The 21099-nt window shown below is 38.7% G+C and overlaps 1 protein-coding gene across 4 annotated transcripts in view; it reads right to left on the reverse strand.

Annotated features, from left to right (window-relative positions):
* Positions 1-463: 463 nt before the first annotated feature.
* The window catches only part of ano5b (anoctamin 5b), a 38606-nt gene continuing 17970 nt past the window's right edge, over positions 464-21099 (reverse strand). For 2 of the 4 annotated variants that reach the window (XM_084404619.1, XM_084404622.1), the window contains 16 exons: positions 20571-20975; positions 15650-15733; positions 12286-12401; positions 11957-12091; positions 11255-11360; positions 11118-11178; positions 10414-10565; positions 8882-8956; positions 8558-8786; positions 7380-7558; positions 7181-7278; positions 6957-7087; positions 5922-6127; positions 5003-5205; positions 4812-4917; positions 464-2736 (listed from right to left, as the gene is read on the reverse strand). In XM_084404619.1, the coding sequence (XP_084260745.1) occupies positions 2506-2736; positions 4812-4917; positions 5003-5205; positions 5922-6127; positions 6957-7087; positions 7181-7278; positions 7380-7558; positions 8558-8786; positions 8882-8956; positions 10414-10565; positions 11118-11178; positions 11255-11360; positions 11957-12091; positions 12286-12401; positions 15650-15733; positions 20571-20975 (2517 nt within the window). In that variant the 3' untranslated portion in view covers positions 464-2505. The other 2 variants (XM_084404621.1, XM_084404620.1) reach the window with 2 other exon arrangements.

A 21099-nucleotide genomic window follows, 5' to 3' on the forward strand; every position in this document is an offset into this window, starting at 1 on the left:
GAATGAGGGGTGTTTCCCCCCTCCAAGTGCGTGTGCTGGTGTGAAGGAAAAGCGTATTAATAATTCATATACATATCTCGCAGTCCCCCTCCCTCTCTCTGTTTCACTGTCCTCCACAGCTAAAATAAATAAATAAAAATTGCTATTGTGTGTGCGCGTAGCCTATGTCAAATTCGATTATCATTGAATATTATATTCGATTATTTTGAATTTAAGTCTGTTTTTAATGGCTGGGAATAATGCGGGATATGCTGGCGGGGCATTTTCATAAGTTACTAGTAATTTATTATTTTGATATCTTGATAAATCACAGAGCTCTTCATGGTAAAGTAACTGCGCTGTTGTGACGCTGTGCGCGTCCTTGAAAGAGACACAACAGGTTGACGATAGCGCGCTTAGTGAAGCGCAGGCGCCATCTTGTGTTCATTTACCGTAATGCAGACAGGACGCCCAACAAGTGCGATATACTTCATTTACTTTATTTTTGGCACATTCTTGTCATTGGAATGCAAACAATAATTTATTTTACTCTTCTTTTTTTCACACGGCTTTCATGCAACTCATTCTGTAAACATTTGTAGGCCAAATAAAAAATACACATACATAAGTATCATTGTCAAAGAAAATAATTAAGGCATGGGTGACATGGTCTCATCTGAACACACACAAAAATCCTAAACTAAATGCTTTTTTCTTTTTTTTTTTGGATATTATTTTTAAAATGTCCCTGTAACATTAAATATTGTCACATTGGGCACAGAGATTATGTTTTGTTTAGAATCAAATTGTTTACACAAGTATAGCAACACACAATAACCAGAATAATTCTGTAAACAGTAATTGTGTTATCCATAAAAGATCTATGAAAGACAGCATAAATCACTCGACAGTCTAAAAAAAAAATAATAATAGAGAGAGAATTTATAACACATTTGTGTGAAATGAACATGTATGGCTCACAAAATGTACATGGAAGTCATGTGTAGTTGAATTGATAAGACACTTTAAAACACCTGGGACATAATATTAACATGCTTGTTTGTTTTCAAACCAGTCAAGTCTCTGTAGAGGATGGTTGGCGCTGAGTGAATATAGTGTTCATCAACAGTACTACAGAATATAGTAACCAAACATCTGAAATGTGGATGGTGCAGCTCAAAATTTTTGAACCAAATCTCTTTGCACCAGGTCAGTAATACATTTCTTCAATTCACTCAATTACATTTTTGTCCTTTTGCATGTATAGACCAGCAGAGATGTTTAACTTGGTCTTACAGGGGGAATCTCTGAAAGCCTGTTTCCCTGAAATAATTTGCCCCATCACTGCTGTAATATCAAATGCAGTAATCAGGGTGAACATCAAAGTCACTGATGCACTGAGAACTGATGGCAAACATCTGAACTGATCCTGTTAAGTGCAAATGTGCAGAACTCAGTTACAATGAAATATAATGGAAAAAAAAGACTAGTGTTCTCCTAGTCATGATTAAAGACAAGAGCTAATGTTCATTAGCCTCAGATGTACGATATGTGCAAACATTGACAGAATGAGGTTATGTATAATGGCTTGAGTTTCTGATTTCTGAAGCATCAGAAAATACATAGCAAGTCATTATAGAGCTTAAAACACAATCCTTCCATCCAACCGGATAATAAAGCAGTTATATGATTATTCTGAAGCAATAAATACATCCTTGAAGAAAGCTAATAATAACAAAAATGTCAATACATTTTAATATTACACTGAACAGAATGTGTGGGTAGCAAATTTTCTACAAGGTATTAATTAAAAGAATATCAACAATAAAATATAAATACTCTGAGAAACATGATAATGCAAGCACTACAGAAATTATGATGCTATTCTGTGTTTCAAAAGGGGAAAATAACCACTGAAAAAAAAAAAAAAAATCTTAAAAAAAAAAAAAATGTAAAACCCTGACAGATCAGAAAAAGAGAAGCAAAAAACAAACAAAAAAGACTACAAGAACCTTTTTCACAGTCAGACATACAGGGAAAAACATGCAGATCACATCTTCAAAAGAAAAAGGTTATGGCAACAAGCTGGACAGACCTAAAAGCTTTATTGCCTTCGAAAATCATTTTCGTAAGTCCTTTAATGGTCATATATGATTACTCCTAAGTTGTCTTCACAGCAACTTGCTCTTGAGGCAACATGAGGAGCACCAGGCTGCGTTCCAGAGGGTTTGCGGTTTAAATCACTGTGATGTGTCTCCAAGCCTTTCTTCATTATACAAGTGCACTCCGGACATGAAAAAAAAAAAAAAAAAAACACAGAGGAAACTGTATTGTTCGCCCATAAACTGCAAGCAGAAAAAAAAGCTGCAGGTTTGTATCATTGTTAGAGGTGTTGTCCTTTGTTAAAGTTCTGGCAGTTGTCTGGATGAGGGCAGGCAGTTTTTTTTGCAATAAATATTCGATTGGATTCCTCCATGGTTTGCAGTGTACAGTACAGTTTGATTAGACCTGAGGGCTCATGGATGTTCAAATACATTCAGAAAGCACCTGTTGTTTACTAGGACTAGAGGGCAGCAGTGAGGCCGTTTCTGTGGACAGGCAGAAACTCTGGCTCAGCTGCATCTTGAGTTTCTCCACTTCGTAGTTGTGCAGGTATTCCTGAACCAGAAAGCGTTCACGCTTTATACGCGCTTTCACGTCTGACGGCACATCTGGAATCAGCCACGCCACGAAGAATTTCACCACAAATACAACGTGCTGAGAAACGAGGGGAAACAGAGGAACAGTTATCATACTGTACAACCAGGTTTCGACAGCTAAGGCCTGGTTTCACAGACAGGGTTTAGATCAAGCCAGGATTAGGCCTTAGTTCAATCAGGACATTAAAGTTTATAAAAAATGTATAAACGTGCCTTAGAAAAAAAAACATTACTGGTGTTACATCTTGAGATGGCACTAACATTTTTAGTCTTAAGCCTGGTCTGTGAAACCAGGGTACGCTTGTGTGTCAAATGGTAACTAAATGCTTAGCAAATATTAATGTTCATGTCTTTCCGTCACTGTATTGAGCTCACTTCATTCTCTTTATAAAAATTCAGATGCTAAAAACAATGTTCATGTTAAAGCAAGATCAGAGTAATGCTGTGCTAATTCTTACGGTCAGAAATTATCACATACAGTCCCAATCCTCCATTTTCTATTTTTTTTCTATTTTCAAGCAATCAAGTTTTTAAACTAACAGACAGACCTATTATTTATTATATACCAGGATTATTATTATCTAAAATTAAAATATTAAAGGTGCCCTAGAATTTGAAATTGAATTTATCTTGGCATAGTTAAATAACAAGAGTTCAGTACATGGACATGACATACAGTGAGTCTCAAACACCATTGTTTTCTCCTTCTTATTTAAATCTCGTTTTTGAAAAACACCCCTGAAAAATAGGCGAATCTCCACATAACACCGACTGTGACGCAACAGTCGGGATCATTAATATGTACGCCTCCAAAAATGTGCATATGCCAGCCCATGTTCAAGGCCAGGCGGAACTGCGCAGCCGAATCATCGTCCGAATCATTTCTCTTCGAGAGACATCATGGCTTGCAAACGAGTGAAGCATGGCAGTTGCTCAGTGTTTGGATGTACAAATGAACACAAAGGTATTTTTTTTGTTCCTTCATCCGAGCCTCTGAAGAACCAGTGGGTTATGTGAATGTCTGATGTGTAACTGTTCAAGTTCAGACAGATAATCTTTCTCTCAAAGTCGTTCAATACTGTTTATGCAAGCCAGTGACTAAACGATCAACTTCACGTCGTTTCTCTTAGTAGGATGAAAATAATCTTACTTAAACTGTGATTAATATACAGATAGCGATCAAAGAACAATCCCATTCCAGTCGCCCATGCTGTCAATCACACAGCGCGAGTTTATCTGGACACTTGCCAAAACTCGTTATGAAATCAATGACGCTGTTACACTGCACAACGAAGCTCTTACTGTACGTACATCATGTTTGCATTGGTGAAATCATTAGTGAGAGTGCAGAAACTGCGTTGCAATGATAAGATCTTCATTCACGTGATCAACAGGCTTACACTGAAGTCTCACAGCAGCCAATCACAGCAGTGGGCGTTTACACTGAAGTCTCACAGCAGCCAATCACAGCAGTGGGCGTTTACACTGAAGTCTCACAGCAGACACGCCCCTTCAAACAGAGCGTTCAAATCAGAGGCTAAAATCAGTCTAGGAAAAATGCCTTTTATTTCTAAATTATAACAAATTTTGAATACTAACATTATAAGGGCACCCCAGGAAACATTCTAAAATAATAAAATAATCCATGCAATGGCACCTTTAAAAACCATTTCTGTTAAATGAAATAAAGCTAAAATTAAATATAAATATTAGTTGAAAAACTCAAACTCAACAAAAATTTCTGCTTATTTCAAAATTATGAACTGGTCATAAATAAAAACTAAAGCTAACAAAAACTCAAATAACATTTCTATAAACACTCTCCAGTCTTCAGTGTCACTTGATCCAGAAATCAGTCTAATTTGCTGATTTAGTGTTTAGGAAACATTTATTATTTTTTATTATTAATGTTAATAACGGTTGTGTAGTGTAGTAGTGTAAGCTACTGAACTTAACGATTGCTTACTTTCTCTTACTTGCTTTTCAATTCTCTACTTCACTTTCCTGATCACAGACTTTATATCCCAATACAAAAAATTAAAGTTATTTTTAATTCTCCTGCATATTCCACCATATTAACTCTAGGTTTCCTAAAATTAAATGAAGAGTCCTTTGGATCATGCAGTTGCTTACTTCCATGATGATGATGAAGGCTAGCTTAGCAGCCAGGATGTGCCAGAACTGCATTGTGTGTGTGTATTGCTTTTCATGGCCGGGTGGGTATCTGTAGTCCCGATAACTGGAAAAAAATAAATTCATCATGCAGTTAATTTAGTATATAGAAGTGTAGAACTAACTATAGTTCCCACTAGGCAATCGCAAACCTGCATGTCGTGATGGTAGAGCTGTTAAACCAGGATGGGTTTTCTCCAGGTTCGGGTAGGTTATCTTCAGGGATCTGAGAGATGTTGTAAAAGGAGAGGCTGTTGTTGATGTAACCACTCATAGTGGCCTCCGTGCCTTTGTTGTAGGCGTACAGATAGACCAGACGAGGAATCATATCTGAGGTGAACGCCATGATGAAGGCCTCAAGTGCAAATGAGAGGAGAAAAGAAACCACAATAGATTTTAAAGGAGAACTCCGGTCAATTTTAACATTGAGCTCATTTTTTTGTACATTTGGAGTGCTGTCAATACAGAGAACAACGACAAAAATCGGTGGAAGGCCATAGTAATCGATTGTCGAGTTCACGCGCATAGGTTTAGTACCTATGATCACGCGCGTGAACTCGACAATCGATTACTATGGCCTTCCACCGAAAACAGGATGTAAACAAAGGTATGAGCGCTGGCTGAATTAACTTCATTTTTATTAATATCTCTAACATCTACTGCAGTCAGATCCACCCGTGTTCACTCGGAAGGAATCACTCACATTTTCTGTGCACTTGTAATGACACTTAAAGGATGTTAAGAGGCTAAAAAGCAGGCTTACTACTTGCCCCATTGAAGTCAATAGGGTGCAAATTTTAAAAATAGAATAACTCGGTGTAGGCAACACCGATTTTTGTCGTTGTTCTCTGTACTGACAGCACTCCAAATGTACAAAAAAATGAGCTCAATGTTAAAATTGACCGGAGTTCTCCTTTAAGTATGGTGGAAATAATGCTTGATTTCACTAAAATCAGTAAACTATATTTAGAATGAGCAAGTTAAGCAAGCCACATCCAATTTTACACAAGACAGTAAAATGATGGGATGAGTCAATTAAATAGAAAGCAGAACAAAACAGTTTGCATTTACATTTGTGACTACGGACAAGATGGCCACCACATTAAGGATCTCTTCCCACGCTCCTATGTTGCGTGCCTTTGCTGCCACTGGCCTTCTGAACTGTGTGGTAAACTTCCAAGCATCGACTCGCACCTCCAGGATGTTGTTGAAGAGGGCAAGAAGAGGGGCCAGTGGAAAGGAGGCTACGAAAAGTGTTATGAAGCCAAACTGGATCACTGTTTAAAACACACAGGAAACAACTGGTTTAATTGATGAAGGAATGAAAATGCTCACAGAAACCCCTAGCAGATTTGAAGATCCAGATCCTTACTTGAGACTTCTTTTATAGGAACATAAAGATAACAAATATCTTTTTATGTATTCATGTATGTATTATATTATATTATATTATATTATGTACATTATACAAAATGTATTATATATAGTCTATATTTAATATATACTACTGTTTAAAAGTTTGGGGTCAGTAAGATTTTTTAATGCTTTCGAAAGAAGTCTCTTATGCTCACCAAGGCTGCATTTATTTGATTAGAAATACAGTAAAACAGCAATAATGTGAAATATTGTAACAACTGGTTTCCATTTTAAAATGTATTTTATTTCTTTGATAGCAAAGCTGGATTTTCAGCATCATTACTCCAGTCTTCAGTGTCACACGACCCTTCAGAAATCATTCTAATATGCTGATTTGGAGCTCAAGAAATATTTATTATTATTATCAATGGTGAAACAGTTGTGCTACTTAATATTTTTGAAATATTAAAAGAAAGAAATAGAATTAAATATTGAAATAGAAAGATTAGTAACAATGTAAGTCTTTACTGTCACTTTTGATTAATGTAATGCATCCTTGCTGAGTAAAAGTAATATTTTTTAAAAAGTGTATTATACAATATTATTTAACTTAGCTACATAAACTACATAAACAATACAAATAAATTATAATAATAGTAATTCTAGTACACTAATTCTAATTCACTAGTGTTTTGGTATATCAACACCAAATAATTCCAACATGTACACATGTCATGTGTAAAATCATACCCATCTCCAGATACTCATAGAAGAGTCCAAACTGGCTGAAGTTCTGCAGATCGTGGTCCTGCTCCCATCTGCTGTAGGTACTTTCTGGATGACTCCGCCCTTTCCTGCTGCCCCACCAGTTTCTGAGAAGTCTAAAAATACATATGCGCCATAAATATGCAAGTATAAAACAAAAACGACTTGGAAAAAAGTCAGTGTTAGAGGTCAAAGTTCATAACGCTTACGGAAGCAGAGCCTCCTGGACGTTCCCAACCATCTGTTTTCCAGCCATGACGATGAGCAGCTGTGTGGTCAGCTCAATCAGACAGCCCCCGGGGGCACACTAAATATTAAAATGCATGTTTCATGTTAGACCTACTTATTTTGAGATTCACCTGAAGAACATTAGGTGATCTGGAGAACTGATATTTCAGACCGTCTCACCTCTTCATTTCTCAGACTGGTCCACTTTCCAAACATATAACTGTAGTTTCCCGGATGACCCACAAACTTCCCTTTAAAGAAGGCCACATAGAAACAGGAAGAGTAGTAGTTCACAAACTGGAACATAAACATCTTCATGGTCAGCTTGTTCTCATACTCCAGATGGGTCTTGGGGATCTCTGAGAGTTAAAAATAGAGGAAGTTCATCAAATATTTTTTCATACAGCTCAGCTGTACAGATGAGCAAATATGTGAAGGATAATTTACAGTCAAATGGCCATTATCGGAAAATAAACGCACACCGTATTGTTATTTTGTAATAATCACAAGCTAAGCTGTGTTTCCATTACAGATTTGCACAAAACTTTTGCGATATTTTCTAAATGTTAATAAAAAAAAATATTGCGAAATGACGGCGTTTCCATTAACCAATGTTATGCAAATAAAATGTAACTTTTTTTCCTCGTGCAGTCATTCCAAAAATCATGGCAACGGATGTTGGTGTGTTACATATATCAAAGCCACCGCACTAGCCATTATTTTTAATCGAAGGAGACGTAGGCATGTTATCCAAGCATTATTGGCAAGGAAAGCCCCTTATACTGAGGAGCGGCACATAAGGTGTTTCTGGGTGTTTCTCCCTCATATTTGCTTCAAGGTCTTGATAAATTGTGGCATTTCTTTGTTGTTTAGAATCAAGTATTCTCGTAATTATTTTGTATTTCATGAGTTTAATAAAAAACTCTGTCTCATCTTCTGTCCAAACATACCGTGTCATCTACATCAGGTGACCTGTAAATGCGGAAAAAACTGTTTCCATTGCAGTTTTGCGAAATATTCCTTTTTCGAACTGCTTGAAAAACCACCTCATGCGAGCGTAAAAACATTTTTGTGATAAATGGGAGTTTTTGCGAAATTGACGTGTTTCCATTGGGAGCACTTTCAATTCGCAATTTCAATTTGCGCAATTTGAAGGGTAATGGAAACACGGCTACATTGTGGACACATTCATTCATTACAAACTGTTATGAATTAATTAATGTAATTCTTTAATTATACAAACTGTAAACTTGTGATTTTCCGGAGCTTGAGATGCATTGAACGTGTCAAACACACTCAATAAAATATATCTCAAAACTGCTTTTCCTGTGTGAAATGAGGATGCGGTTTTCGCTCACCCATATCAGTGATCCAGATGGCCACTTGCTCATAGAGGAAGTTGAGGATGAGGATAATGACAAAGTTGATGCATGAAGCAGTGACAGAAGTGGCAAGTTGAGGAGTGATGAGAGAACCCACAAGCTGGATCTTACTGGTGGGGCTGTCCTTCATGACGCTGGCGAATGCTGCATAAACCGCTAATCTGTAAGCGATCACCCCCATTATACAGGCCACTATAAGAAACGTCTGACAAAACAAAGAGAAGAAGGGACTTTTAAACAGATTGAACTTTCTTTAAATTAGCTAGCTAGAACAGTGTAGGAAATTGGTAGAAAACTCACCCAGAAGAGAACAGTTGTTCCAGACAGGCAGAATCGAGCACACTTGCTGGGGAAAGAAAGATAAGGCTCCATTTCCTGTTCGAATAAAGAGAGTGTCAGCAAGCAAATTAGTACTACAAGTGTTTAAGTGCAACTGCAGTCATGGTACAATATGTAAATGTATTTTGTGCAAATAAAAATGACTATGTTAAACAACATTTAAAAAAATATATGAGATGATGAATAAATGAATTTTAAATCGAACTTTAGAATTCTCAAAGTTAACATGGAATCCAAAATGACCCCATTTACGTTCTTACTAAACGTTTCTAGGCTGGTGTAACAGGACTCTTCTACTGCCGACTTCAGTTCCAACCCTAATTAAACACACTAGTCTGTGATTTAAAAGTTATTCTGAACACAGCGGTTGGCGTGTTTGGGGAGTTTGCTAAATTCAGCAAAACACTGGACTGGATTTGAAGAGCCCAAAGCAAAGTTTATTCGACGGTTTTTTAGTACATTTACACTAACATTCAAAAGTTTGGTGTCTGTGAATTCTTTTCTGTTAATTTCTCCAGGATTCTTTGATTAATAGGAAGTTCAAAAGAACAGCATTTATTTGGATTTTTTTTATGTAATGTAATGTAATGCAATGTAAAAGTCTTTACTTTCACGGTTGATGACTTTAATGCATCATTGCTGAATAAAACAATTTTTTTCATAAAAAAAATCTTACTGAACCCAAACGTTTGAAAGGTAGCATAAGTGGCAAATCATCACCAAGACAACATGTAGAGTTTTGAATGCTTGAGAAACAAAACCTCTGACATAAATTAGAATTTAAATGAGTATTTGTCACATGGAACAATAACTAAAATGGCTGATTTCATAGCAGAAGACTTGCCTTTGCCTTGTTTATGATAATGTGTTAAATGATGTGGCAAAAACCAGTTTGGGCAGAAGACAAATGCAAATATTGACTCGGATCATGCAAATTATTTAAAACATATCAGGCAGATATGTCACTTTGTCACTATGATATTTGTGATCAGTCACAAATCAACACGTGACAAAGGCTATTAAGATAGTGTTATCAGCATGCATTTGAAATCTGAAAAAGCAGCATGCTTGAAATGTCCTGTTAACAGAAGCTCTTTGAAGTGTTCAGTTTTCATTCTTCACCCTGCTTTTGATTTTTTTTGTCTCCTGTTATATTCTCATTTAACAAAATGAATAGTTGAATAAAATCGTTATTTTGGGGGGGGGTTTTGCACACAAAAAGTATTCTCGTAGCTTGATAAACTTAAGGTTGAGCCACTGTACTCACTTGGACTATTTTAACGATGTCTTTACTAACTTTTCTGGACCGGCAGAATGAAATTGCCTAGAAGTCTATGAAGGCGTGAGACAGCTCTCAGATTTCATCAAAAATATCTTATTTTGTGTTCTGAAGATGAACCAAAGTCTTACGGGGTTGGAACAACATGAGGGTAAGTAATTACTGACAGAATTTGAAACAACCCTGTAAATCACGCTGTAGTGTTTGCAGGTACCTGAGTGAAGCGGTTGAGTCTGCGGCCTGTGCACTTCAACTCATACTCTGGCCTGATCTGTAGCTGCTGCTGTTCCTCTTCAAAGTCCACAAGGTCCCACTCATATTCCAGACGGGCCTGCCGCCGTTTCCAGAACTCTAGGAACAGGGTCACTGCAAATCACCCAGAGAAGAAAGAGAAAATACATTTTAGGAGTATATGCTCACACTTACTATCAATTCAATTTAAATCTAACCAGCTTCACACACAGTGTCACACAGTGTTTTTCCTCCTTATGAAAATAATTGTACTTCAAGTTAATCTTACAAAAGTTTAGAAACTAAATAAACATTTTTAAAATGTATGAATACGCAGTGCACTGGGTGCAGGAATATTTACACAGTGCTGATTAATCAAATCACTGCATAAGCAGAGCTCATTTTGAGCCCTGTGTGAAATTAATTCAGTGTTCAGTAATGGATAATCAGCATGCACCACTACCCAAAAGTGATTACAGACACATTATCAAAAAGCATACACAAATTATGCTCCTTCATTGTAGATTTATTTAGTGAACAAATTCTGTGACAATTTGAACACTCTGAAATGCTTCATGCACAGTTACTACTAATCTCTCATTAGATACTGAGTCTACCTAGAGATATCCTGCTGACCTCTAGATGGCGCTATTAAGCTAGTATTCTGAACAACAGAAGTGCACTCACCCCAAATACCCATGAATATGGCGAAGAACACAGTCCCCTCGTTATCAAATAGATGGGATTGCTGAGAAAAAAGGATCACATATGAGGAAAATCTGTCTATGATGAAGGGACAGTGCATCTTAAACTTCCTTACTCACCCAGGAGGACAGGCATGTTGAGTTGAGTTTCCAGTAGCTACACTTTTTATCACAGAGCGGGCACATGACAATCCTCCCTCCAATTTCTGGGTCACAGATCTCCTTGCTGAAAGAGAGAGAGAGAGATGGGGTGAAATATGCAGAAGTGAACATGTCCAAAATCTGTGTGACAGCTTTTTCTACTACCCCTATTCTTGACGTAATGCAATTACCACAACATGGAAAACTTGAACACAAATAAACCAGGCTTAACAACAAATTTCACATTCAATGAGCATGTTCCATAAACATGTATAGTTCTGAAAACAAGAAAAACAAATGTATCGAGCCTCTAGAGTCCCTCTGTCCTCACATTACATTACAGATTGTATGGCAAGTCTTAACACACCGACTCAATCTTCTTTCATTTTCAAGTTTTGATGCTATTTGATATGCATTCCTTAGACAATGAGAAACATTTGACAAAGTATATAGCTGCTATCAGAGGTTATGGTCTACAAAAGAATACAGATATTGCATCTTATTCAATATAACAACATTTAGTGTGCAACTGCAAAAACACACAATAATTAAGAAACAAAACAAGCTCCTGAAGGCTTAGTTTTAACAGTTAAAAGGGCAACAAAAAATGCATGTAACCACACAGTATGGGACTCAAGAGGCTCAGGTAAAGATGTGATATATCCTGCCAGTGCCACTAACCTTGTGATGTTGTCGTCGTAACTGAGCACACCATACACAAAACAGATCACACCCATGACTGCAGCAAAAAACAGCATTTCTGTGTAAAAGCCCAGCCAGGCAAAGTAGATACCAATCTTCTCACCATAGTATTTCCTATGACAAAAAACAAACAGGAAATGTAATGCTGCTTTGATATGCTGCTGCTGCTGCAAAAAAAAGGTGAGAAGTTTTGCCTCATTAAGTTGTACTCTTGCAGCAGTCTAATGATAAAGCATCTAACTGTCTGCTCCAGATATGGTTATTGCACTCTTTTTCAGATGTCATGTCTGCAGTAGTGTCCTCCTCACTTGATCAGATTGAGTGGCTGCTCCTTGTAGAAGCAGAGGAATCCAGCCCAGTGCCTGTACAGGTGATACCTTTCACTCTCACACTGCATGTCTTGGGCTTTCTTCCAATACCGACACTGAGGAACAAACAGCAGATAGATGTTAACCAAAGATACACAAACTTTTAAAGGGTTCATGAACTGCATTCATTTTTTTTTTTTTTTTTTTCTCTGAGGTCCAAGGTATCAAGATTTTCACATAAAAAACACATCCTGATTTAGAAGTAATACGTTATTTAATCTCTTGTTTTTGACTCTCTCTTTAAAACAGTACAAAATTCAAGACTTGGAAGTAGACGCCCACTGCTATGATTGGGTAACAGTTCTGCATATTAAAATAATTTTCGACGTCCCGCCATTACATCTGGAATTGTTTCGAAAAATTGTTTCAATGTGAAAAATGTATGCATATTACGCACGCTTTATAAGTCTTGGTTGTGGCAAATAAAGTTTAAAGCAGAACTTGGTAACTTTTTTAACTTAATAAAACTGTCTAGAAATCATTTGGATGGTTAAACAACCTGTTCTGGTGATATTGGTGACTTTCCCCGCTCCCCCCAGCGTTCCCAGGCGGAAAACCAACCTTGCAACTTGGGAACTACCGTCCCGGCAGCGATATTTTTTTTCCCAGGATGGTAGGGGAAGACTCATGAATATTCATTAGGGTAGTCATCCCTGATTGGTCTTAACCCCAGTGACGGGTAGGTTTAGGGCGGAGTTAGGAGTAGGTCATCAGACCCCTAGTGGCGGGTAGGTTTAGGGGTGGGGTTAGGGGTAGGTCATCAGACCAATCAGGGATGACTTCCCTAATGAATATTCATGAGTCTTCCCCTACCATCCTGGGAAAAAAAATATCGCGTCCCGGCAAGATAGAAATTGGAAGTCTCGTGAGAAGCGAGAACGAGAACGAGAACGAGCGCGAAACACGAATTGCTTTACGGCAATTCGACATAAACACACACGCATGTATGATGTATTACCAGATTACCCACCTCGGTAGACATAGCTCCACACGATACAGTTGGCTTGCTCCGATCAAAACAAACGCACATGAGCAGCGGCAGAGAGGGGGAGGAGGCCGCTGCAAGTGAGTTTTTTACGACCGTGTTGTGAAATATACGTCCACCACAGCTGTAGGGGGAGCTCGTGGGGAAAACATGCGACGACAAAAGGGAAAATCAGCGAAGAAGTGACTAGAGTTCGCTAGAGTTGCCGAGTTCTGCTTTAAGTACTTGGAGTTACCACAGTTATTGTTGACAAAGTATGACTTATGGTGTTTCATGTAAACGTAATTATGAATGAATGTACCACTACCATCGTTTGTTCCACTGTCGTTCTTACAGGCCATTCATAGTTTATCCTTTTCTATAAAGTGAAAAACGTTTACATTTTTTAAATAAAAATATTTATTCCAAAATAATAACTAAAGGTAGTATTTAAACAATTTATTTTATTTGTGTATTGAATGTTCAGCTGTTCTTTTTAAGTCAACTTATTTTCAGATCATCAGTGATGCTCATTAAACACTGTCTGTCACAGACACGATGCTGTATCTTTAATTTCCACAAGCTGATTGCTCATTAAAAATCCTGTCGTCATGTTTTCAGGCCATTTCAAGATTGATTTTGATGTGACAAAGCAGTGATATCTAAGTGGCTGTGTTGTTTACTTACTTTTGTTTACTAACCCTTTACTTAATCAGTCTTCCCATTAACGCCATCATTTTGTTCATTGAGACTGACACACAGAGGGGGGATTTATCGCATAAACCAATCATATCCAATCATAGTGCGATGGGGCATTGCCTCCTCTCACATGACTTTCCTTTATTCATTCTCAATTACCCCCCACTAAACCCACCGCACACTTGACGGGATCTGTTAAACTCAATGGGCTCAGGGGAGGCAAGAGAGACACTGTGCCCCGCTGTATCTTCACCTGGCGGGGTCGCTGCTGGACAGTGTTACTTTAGAAAAACGAGTGACTTACAGTACACTTTTTAAAGGGACTATGTGTAGCTTTTTAGGTATTTTATTATCTAAAATCAATATTTTTATTAATAAATATGCCCTCAATGGTGTACAAATACCTATGCCAATGATCAGACTAATCCTCGAAAACGAAGAATTTATTATCTTTATATACATGGGACGGGTAGGTCCACGGAGGCTTCCATGTAGTTCCGCCATCTTGAAAAACTATAATAGCAGAGAGGGACAAAAAGTACTAGGCCAACGCGTTTCCACAACGCGTTTTCATTCAGAACCAGCAGAAGCGGAGGAGCAGAGCAGTGAGAGGCGCTTGTCACTGCCGCGGCAAGTTTAAAAGGCTGCACTGCACGGTTATTTATACACCGTTCATTCATACATATGCTGAGTCACAGGATGAGTCCTCGTCGTCGAAAAAGTCCAAAATAGACCGTAAAAGGAAACGTGACCGGAGATTACAAAAACAAGGGTTAATGTCGGGATAGCTAATGCAGGAGAAAGCTTTCAAAAGAGACCCTGAAGTTGCCTACTTTCTTCTCGACAGGTAAGTCAATGTTACGGTCTTAATTACAGGCTTTTTTTTCATTGCTTGGTTGTGTACTTTATTATATAGACAGTAGAACATTTATAGTTAAAAGTTAAACAGGCTCTTTGATGAATAGCAGCTATTGAGTAAAGTAACGTTAGAGAAGGCGCTGATGATGATGATATCTAACAATGCACGTACTTAAAAAAATATAACGAGTAAAGAAGGCATTACTACTAATTACCATAGTTAATGTTTTTCATAGTCAGTAATTCATATTGTAACATTCTTTTTTTCGTTGTTTCAAGTTTCAGTTTGTTTTAAATAACAAACCTGTTCACCCGAAGAAAAACTCGAAGTGCTATTATAAGACATCCTGTCATAGCTTTTTAGTACATAACGGCTACCGTAGATGCAACGCGCATTTGAAAAAGTGAGGCGCTGGAGAGCATTATTCGTTTGAATGCAAAATTCAATTTCACCACTAGATGGGAGATATTCCTACGCACAGTCCCTTTAAATATTTGTCACATTTTGTAATATTTGCGTAGTTTTATTTTTGTAATATGGATTGTTTTCTCATCCTATTTTTTGTGGAAGCACTGTCTCCCTTGCATCCTCAGCGGCAACGCCCCTGGTTCTTCCGTATCCAATAATACAACGCATTAACTCCATAAATGCTGAAGCGAAAGGAAATAACTGCAAATCACAACTATTTAGTTTGACTGCAATGCTACAGTATAAATACTCGGTACATACTATCTGTATCAGACAAAGAAATAGTGACACATGGTAAAAACACTGTTACTCACATTTGTGTGTTGCGACATTACTGTCGGATCCAATTTAGTCATCACTGCATCATCTTTTATTTTCAGTCTCTCTGAAAAGTAGGGCTGGAACAAACGATTATTTATCAATCGATTAATCTATCGATTATTTTTCTCGATTAATCGAATAATTTAATGATTATTATTTTCCTCCTGGTGAATATTTTGCTTTTTCATGAATAGCCTAGTTGATTAATCCATTGATTCATTTACTGATAAATAATAACCAATAATTTACAAATAAATAATAACCGCAACTAATCTATGTATGAACTTTTACCTAATGATATTCATTTATCAGAAAAGATAAGGTTTATGCAGGCGGCAAGGAAGTCGACCGGAAGTTGAAGCCGGCCGCGTGCCACCATCTTGTAGCAGAACTTCACCTGCAGTTAGCATCCCATTGACTCCCATTCATTTTGGCGTCACTTTGACAGCGAATAACTTTACATCTGAGGCGTTTGAAGACTCCATTTGTCCATTATTTATTTCTAAAGAAACACGACAATGTATAAAATGCTCCATTACCTTGTAGCTTATGTTATGGCCCCGTAGAAGCAATTTTTGTAAAAGTAGGCTAACGATTGCGTCATAACCACGCGACTCTCTATCGCACAGTAGAGAGATTACCGAATGGACGGGAGGAGAAGCTCGCGGGCAATCGGGGGGACGTGGAGGCAAAATGACAATATAATTAATCAGAATACCTAGCAAAAGTTGCTCCTGCTCCAAGCTCATGGACAGCTCCTACTCACACTCTCCGTCTCTGCAAGATTTGGAAGGGAATGATTCAGATTTCTCTTGGCACAGCAACTAGAAGACAGACGGGTTGCTCACGTGGTCCGTGTAACGCTTTGCACGGTTTGAGTCTGCGCGTCAGAAACGGAAGTGCTAAAAATCGCTAAAAATGGGCTTCACTTGTCTCAATTGAGTTCCAATGGGGTCGCTGTGTCCATTTCTTTTACTGTCTATGGGTTTATGCAGTGTAGGCCTAATTAGGAAAGGTGTTTTACTATGGCCGAGTTCAGTCACTTTTTGGGATTTACAGCAGCAACTGCTTACAAATGTGAATCCTGAAATGTTTTGTTCATTCATTGTTCATTGTTCACAACCGCATTCTAACTAACCGTAGCGACATTGTCAAACATGGCGGTGTCCATAAAACCGTGAAGTTTTACCATGAGCGACAGTCACAGCACGTAATTAAATAAACGAGTGCAATCGAGGCGCAAGTTCATCCATTAGATATTTTAAATAACCAACAACAGTGTTCAATGATTTGTAACCGGTTGCAGAGAGTACTTTTGAGCCGCACGTCTCGCAGCTTCGCCCGTTTAAAATATTTCCAGACTTTCCACACTTTAGATTAGGCTTGATTTTTTTTGTAATAATGGCTAATTTTCAGAATGCACGGCCCCGGGAGCCGCCATCATTGGGGAACATAAACAGCACGACGAAGCGACGCATTCCACGCAAATCGACTAATTAAAGTAATCGATTACGTCGACGCAACGTTCCAGCCCTACTGAAAAGACTGTGTCGAACTGTGTCCTGTTTAAAAATGAATCCGTAGTAAAAATTAAGTGAACAAACGAACCGTGTCTTACTGACGCGATCTGATGGGAACTTCATTAAAATTAAAGTTCATTCAAGTTTCCAAAACTTGACACTTCAAAATCCTCAGAGGAATCGGTTTGTCGCTGGAGCAGTAATCCTGTGTTTGCGTCTGTTTCGTATTTACTTGACATGACAACATGTCATGCGTGAATCAGTGGGCGGGGCTAAAGAGGCGATGCTGTAGAAGTAGGCTGTTTCTCAATTCCAAGAACGCAGAGAACGGACTTGTGTTCTCGTGGAGACCGGTCTTGCCAAGCTTCCTTGGAAGAACGAACTCGGAACCGGCCGCAATGACTTCTGGGACACCAGGCGAGTACTAGCTCAAGTCTGCATTCGATGCATCCTCGGTATCAAGAACACATCCGGATTCTTTCATGCGTCCTCTGTACTTGCGTTCTTGAGAATTGGGTCTGAACTTCGACGGTTAATGATGACGTAAAACGAGAACACAAGGACGCAAGATCGCTGAAGAACGCATATTGAGAAACACCCGTAGTCATTCTTCTGCAGAGGCGGTCTTTCATTGCATTGGCATAATGTGACAAAACTCAACGAGTCGTTTTGCCAGCTTGGTTTCAGTAAAAGCTGTTTTTGGAATTACGAGGAAGTTCAGAAATTGACAGGATTTTTTATAGTAATACTCTTATATGTCAAACGATCAAGGAAAATTTCTCAATTCATGATCCCTTTAACTTTGTAGTTTTCTTTGGTTTACCAGAGAATGTCTAATAAGGCGAGAAGTTTCACTCTCAGTACACTTCCGGCTTCTGAAATGGTTGCAGTTCCACTTTGATTCCATATGAGGGCGCTCACAGGACGAGTGCAGAATGAATGGAGGTCTATGGCGCTATACCCATCAAAATCCACTTTTCTCAGGATATACTTTTTTGTCTAGTAATTTGAATAGTGTATTCGAAAGGAGATGCAAAGAAATTACACATTGCTGGGTGTTAGATTTTTTAGAGTCACTTATTTGCTTTAAAAAGTCTTTTAAAGTGTCAATGACGTCATACACATCGTACGACCAGAGATACTGCTTTACGGCAATCCTTCAGTCACTTTGGTGCTTTCGCGCTCTGCACTTTCTTTTCTCTCGAGGCATCGACAACACAGCTGACACAGGTAAACACACGTGCTAGACGAGTTTTTGTCTTGTTTGTTTCTGGTCCTGCTTCGGATGCCACGATGCCATCAAGCGGTATCTCTGGTCGTAATCAGTCCTTCACTGACCAATCAGCGTTCATTAGCAGAATGCTAGCATGTTATGGGAAACAACAACTCAACCTGTAAGAAATCGAAAGGACATAAGTACTCGTTCATTCAACTTTCGACCTATAACCCATGTTGAACTTGCAAAACCTACTATCGAATCTGAGATTTCTCAACGGCAATCGGGTGAAAGAGACAAATTTAGTCGTCTAGCCCCATAGACTCCCATTCATTCTGCACTCATGGGCGATCGCCCCCAGTGGAACTCTGGTGGAACTACAACCAAAATTCGGTACAATAGGACTTAATAGGGAGTGGGCAGGCTCTCCGTAGACGGGCTCTGGGTTTACTATAATATAGCATCATTGTTGTTACTACTGTTACTACTACTACTACTACTACTACTACTACTAATAATAATAATATTCTATTTTTATTATTATGGAATATGTATTAAAGGGGTCATATAATGGTACATGCACTTTTACAAGTTGATTGTACAGAAATGTGTGTTGACAGTGCCTGTACACAACCATCATAATATAATGATAAAAATCCATCCAGTGGTCTTTTTTTAATCTCCTTATACGTTTTCCACTGTCTCAAATCGAGCCGTCTGACCGTGTGACGTCACACGGTCGGACGCCCCTCCCACGATTGTTAATTGACAGCAGCGTTTCAACACAGACCCGCCCTGAGCGAGCTGTCATCATAGTCCGCGCGGACGTTGTTGATACGCTGGAGCAGAATGGCGTCTAAGCGATTGTGGTGTTCTGTTCTTGGGTGTAATAAGGAACACAGCAGTCATTTTGATGTTCCTAAATCTGAACCACTGAAGACACAGTGGCTGAGTTTTGTTTTCGAAGGGAATATTCCCCACGATCAACGTCAATGCTTTCATGTTTGCGCGAATCATTTCTCACCAGACTGCTTTACCAACGAGGGTCAGTAACGTTATAAAGCTGGTTTTGCTAAGAAGCTGCTCCTGAAAAAAGGATCGGTACCAACTATTTATGTTCCTGCTGCACCTCCAGAAGAAGTGAGTGTAACGTTTTATTAACCTTTATATTAAAGCTGCATTATGCAGCTTTCCGATTTCTTCGCTGTTTTTTCTATTTTTGCTCGCGGGTTTCTCTAGAGCTCCCCCTACAGCTTCGGAATAGATATTTGACAACACTGTCGTCAAAACTCGTTGGCTCGTCCCATCTTCTCCCGCTGGTCATGTGCATTTGTTTTCAAAGAACCCGGCGAACGCACGGAGCCATGTCCACTGAGGTATGTATAATACACAGAAGGCTAGCATATCAATGTTTATATAGTATATAGTATATGTGTGCAGTGCCGTAAAGCAGTTTGTTACATCGCGAGACCTGATATCACGCGATACTTCCTGATGCTGCGGCCGGTGGCCCGCCGGCCCAAAGTTGCAAGGGTGGTTTTTTGTCTCACAGGCACTCGAGGGGTGCGAGAAGACCACCATTCAACCCGAAAACAGTCATATAACCATTCCAATGACTCCGAAGCTGTTCGGTTAAGATAAAAAAGTTACTTAGGTCACCTTTAATCTTTGCAAATCGCTTGCATGCTTCACGATGAATGCGGCTAAGGTTTACACTTAGGGTACATTACGGCATGTTTTCTATGTACAACGTTCTCAATATAATTCATAATCCCAAGTTTATAATGAACAACGCATTATGGTTATTGTGTTATTACAAACTGTGTACGCACAGAACAGAGGGGCGGGGTGAGCAAAGCTCATTATCATTTAAAGACACATGCACTTAAATGGCGTGCTGAAAACAGAGCTGTTTTTGACCAGGTAAAATGAGTGTTTTCTTACAATACTAATGATAATTTTTAATTAAAGTGTATTACAAACTTTTCATTTAGACCCTAAAGAATCATAATAACTTGTACAAAAATGGCATTATATGACCCCTTTAAAAATCCACTGGAATGCACAAACAACTTCTGCTAGATAACATTGAAATGAATGGAGCTCTAAATGGAGCTATACTAAATTGGAAACAAGTCACAGCACAAAAATGCAAAAGTGCATAAATCTCACACTCACGTCATGAAGAGGATAAGCTGAGGTGTAGGTGCCGTTGTTCAGCAGTCGTTTGATTCCCGTCTTATCTTTCTCTTTACGGTCTTCCTTGTAGTAAGGGCAGCGGGTCAGGATGTAGTACACGATCCTGTTGCGTGTGGAGGGAGGAAAAAACGTGTCCTTATCATCAATGAGGAAGAAGTCAATCTTGCTCTTGTCAAAAGGTGCAGTGAAGTAGTCCGGCTCTGGCCTCATGATGCCTTCTGGAAGCCGGAAAGGGTGAGTGAGCCACTCCAGAGGAACTTCTCGAGCTTTGGGAATATCGCTCGCTTTAAAGGGCACTTTGATCTTTAGCACATCCGCATAGGTGGCCAACACCTCCCATGGAGCGTGGATCTTCAGATAATATGTCTTACGATCATCTGACTCCTGCAGGGGGAGATTTTTTTGAGAGGGGAAGTGTTATATTGGAAAATGCGTAACAAGGTATCTGTATGCATAACAAAACAGCATTTGTACAAAATCACATCAAAAGACACCTTGAAGTAATGCA

This window comes from Rutilus rutilus (genome assembly GCF_951802725.1).
Source record: "Rutilus rutilus genome assembly, chromosome: 3".
Classification (NCBI taxonomy): Eukaryota; Metazoa; Chordata; class Actinopteri; order Cypriniformes; family Leuciscidae; genus Rutilus; species Rutilus rutilus.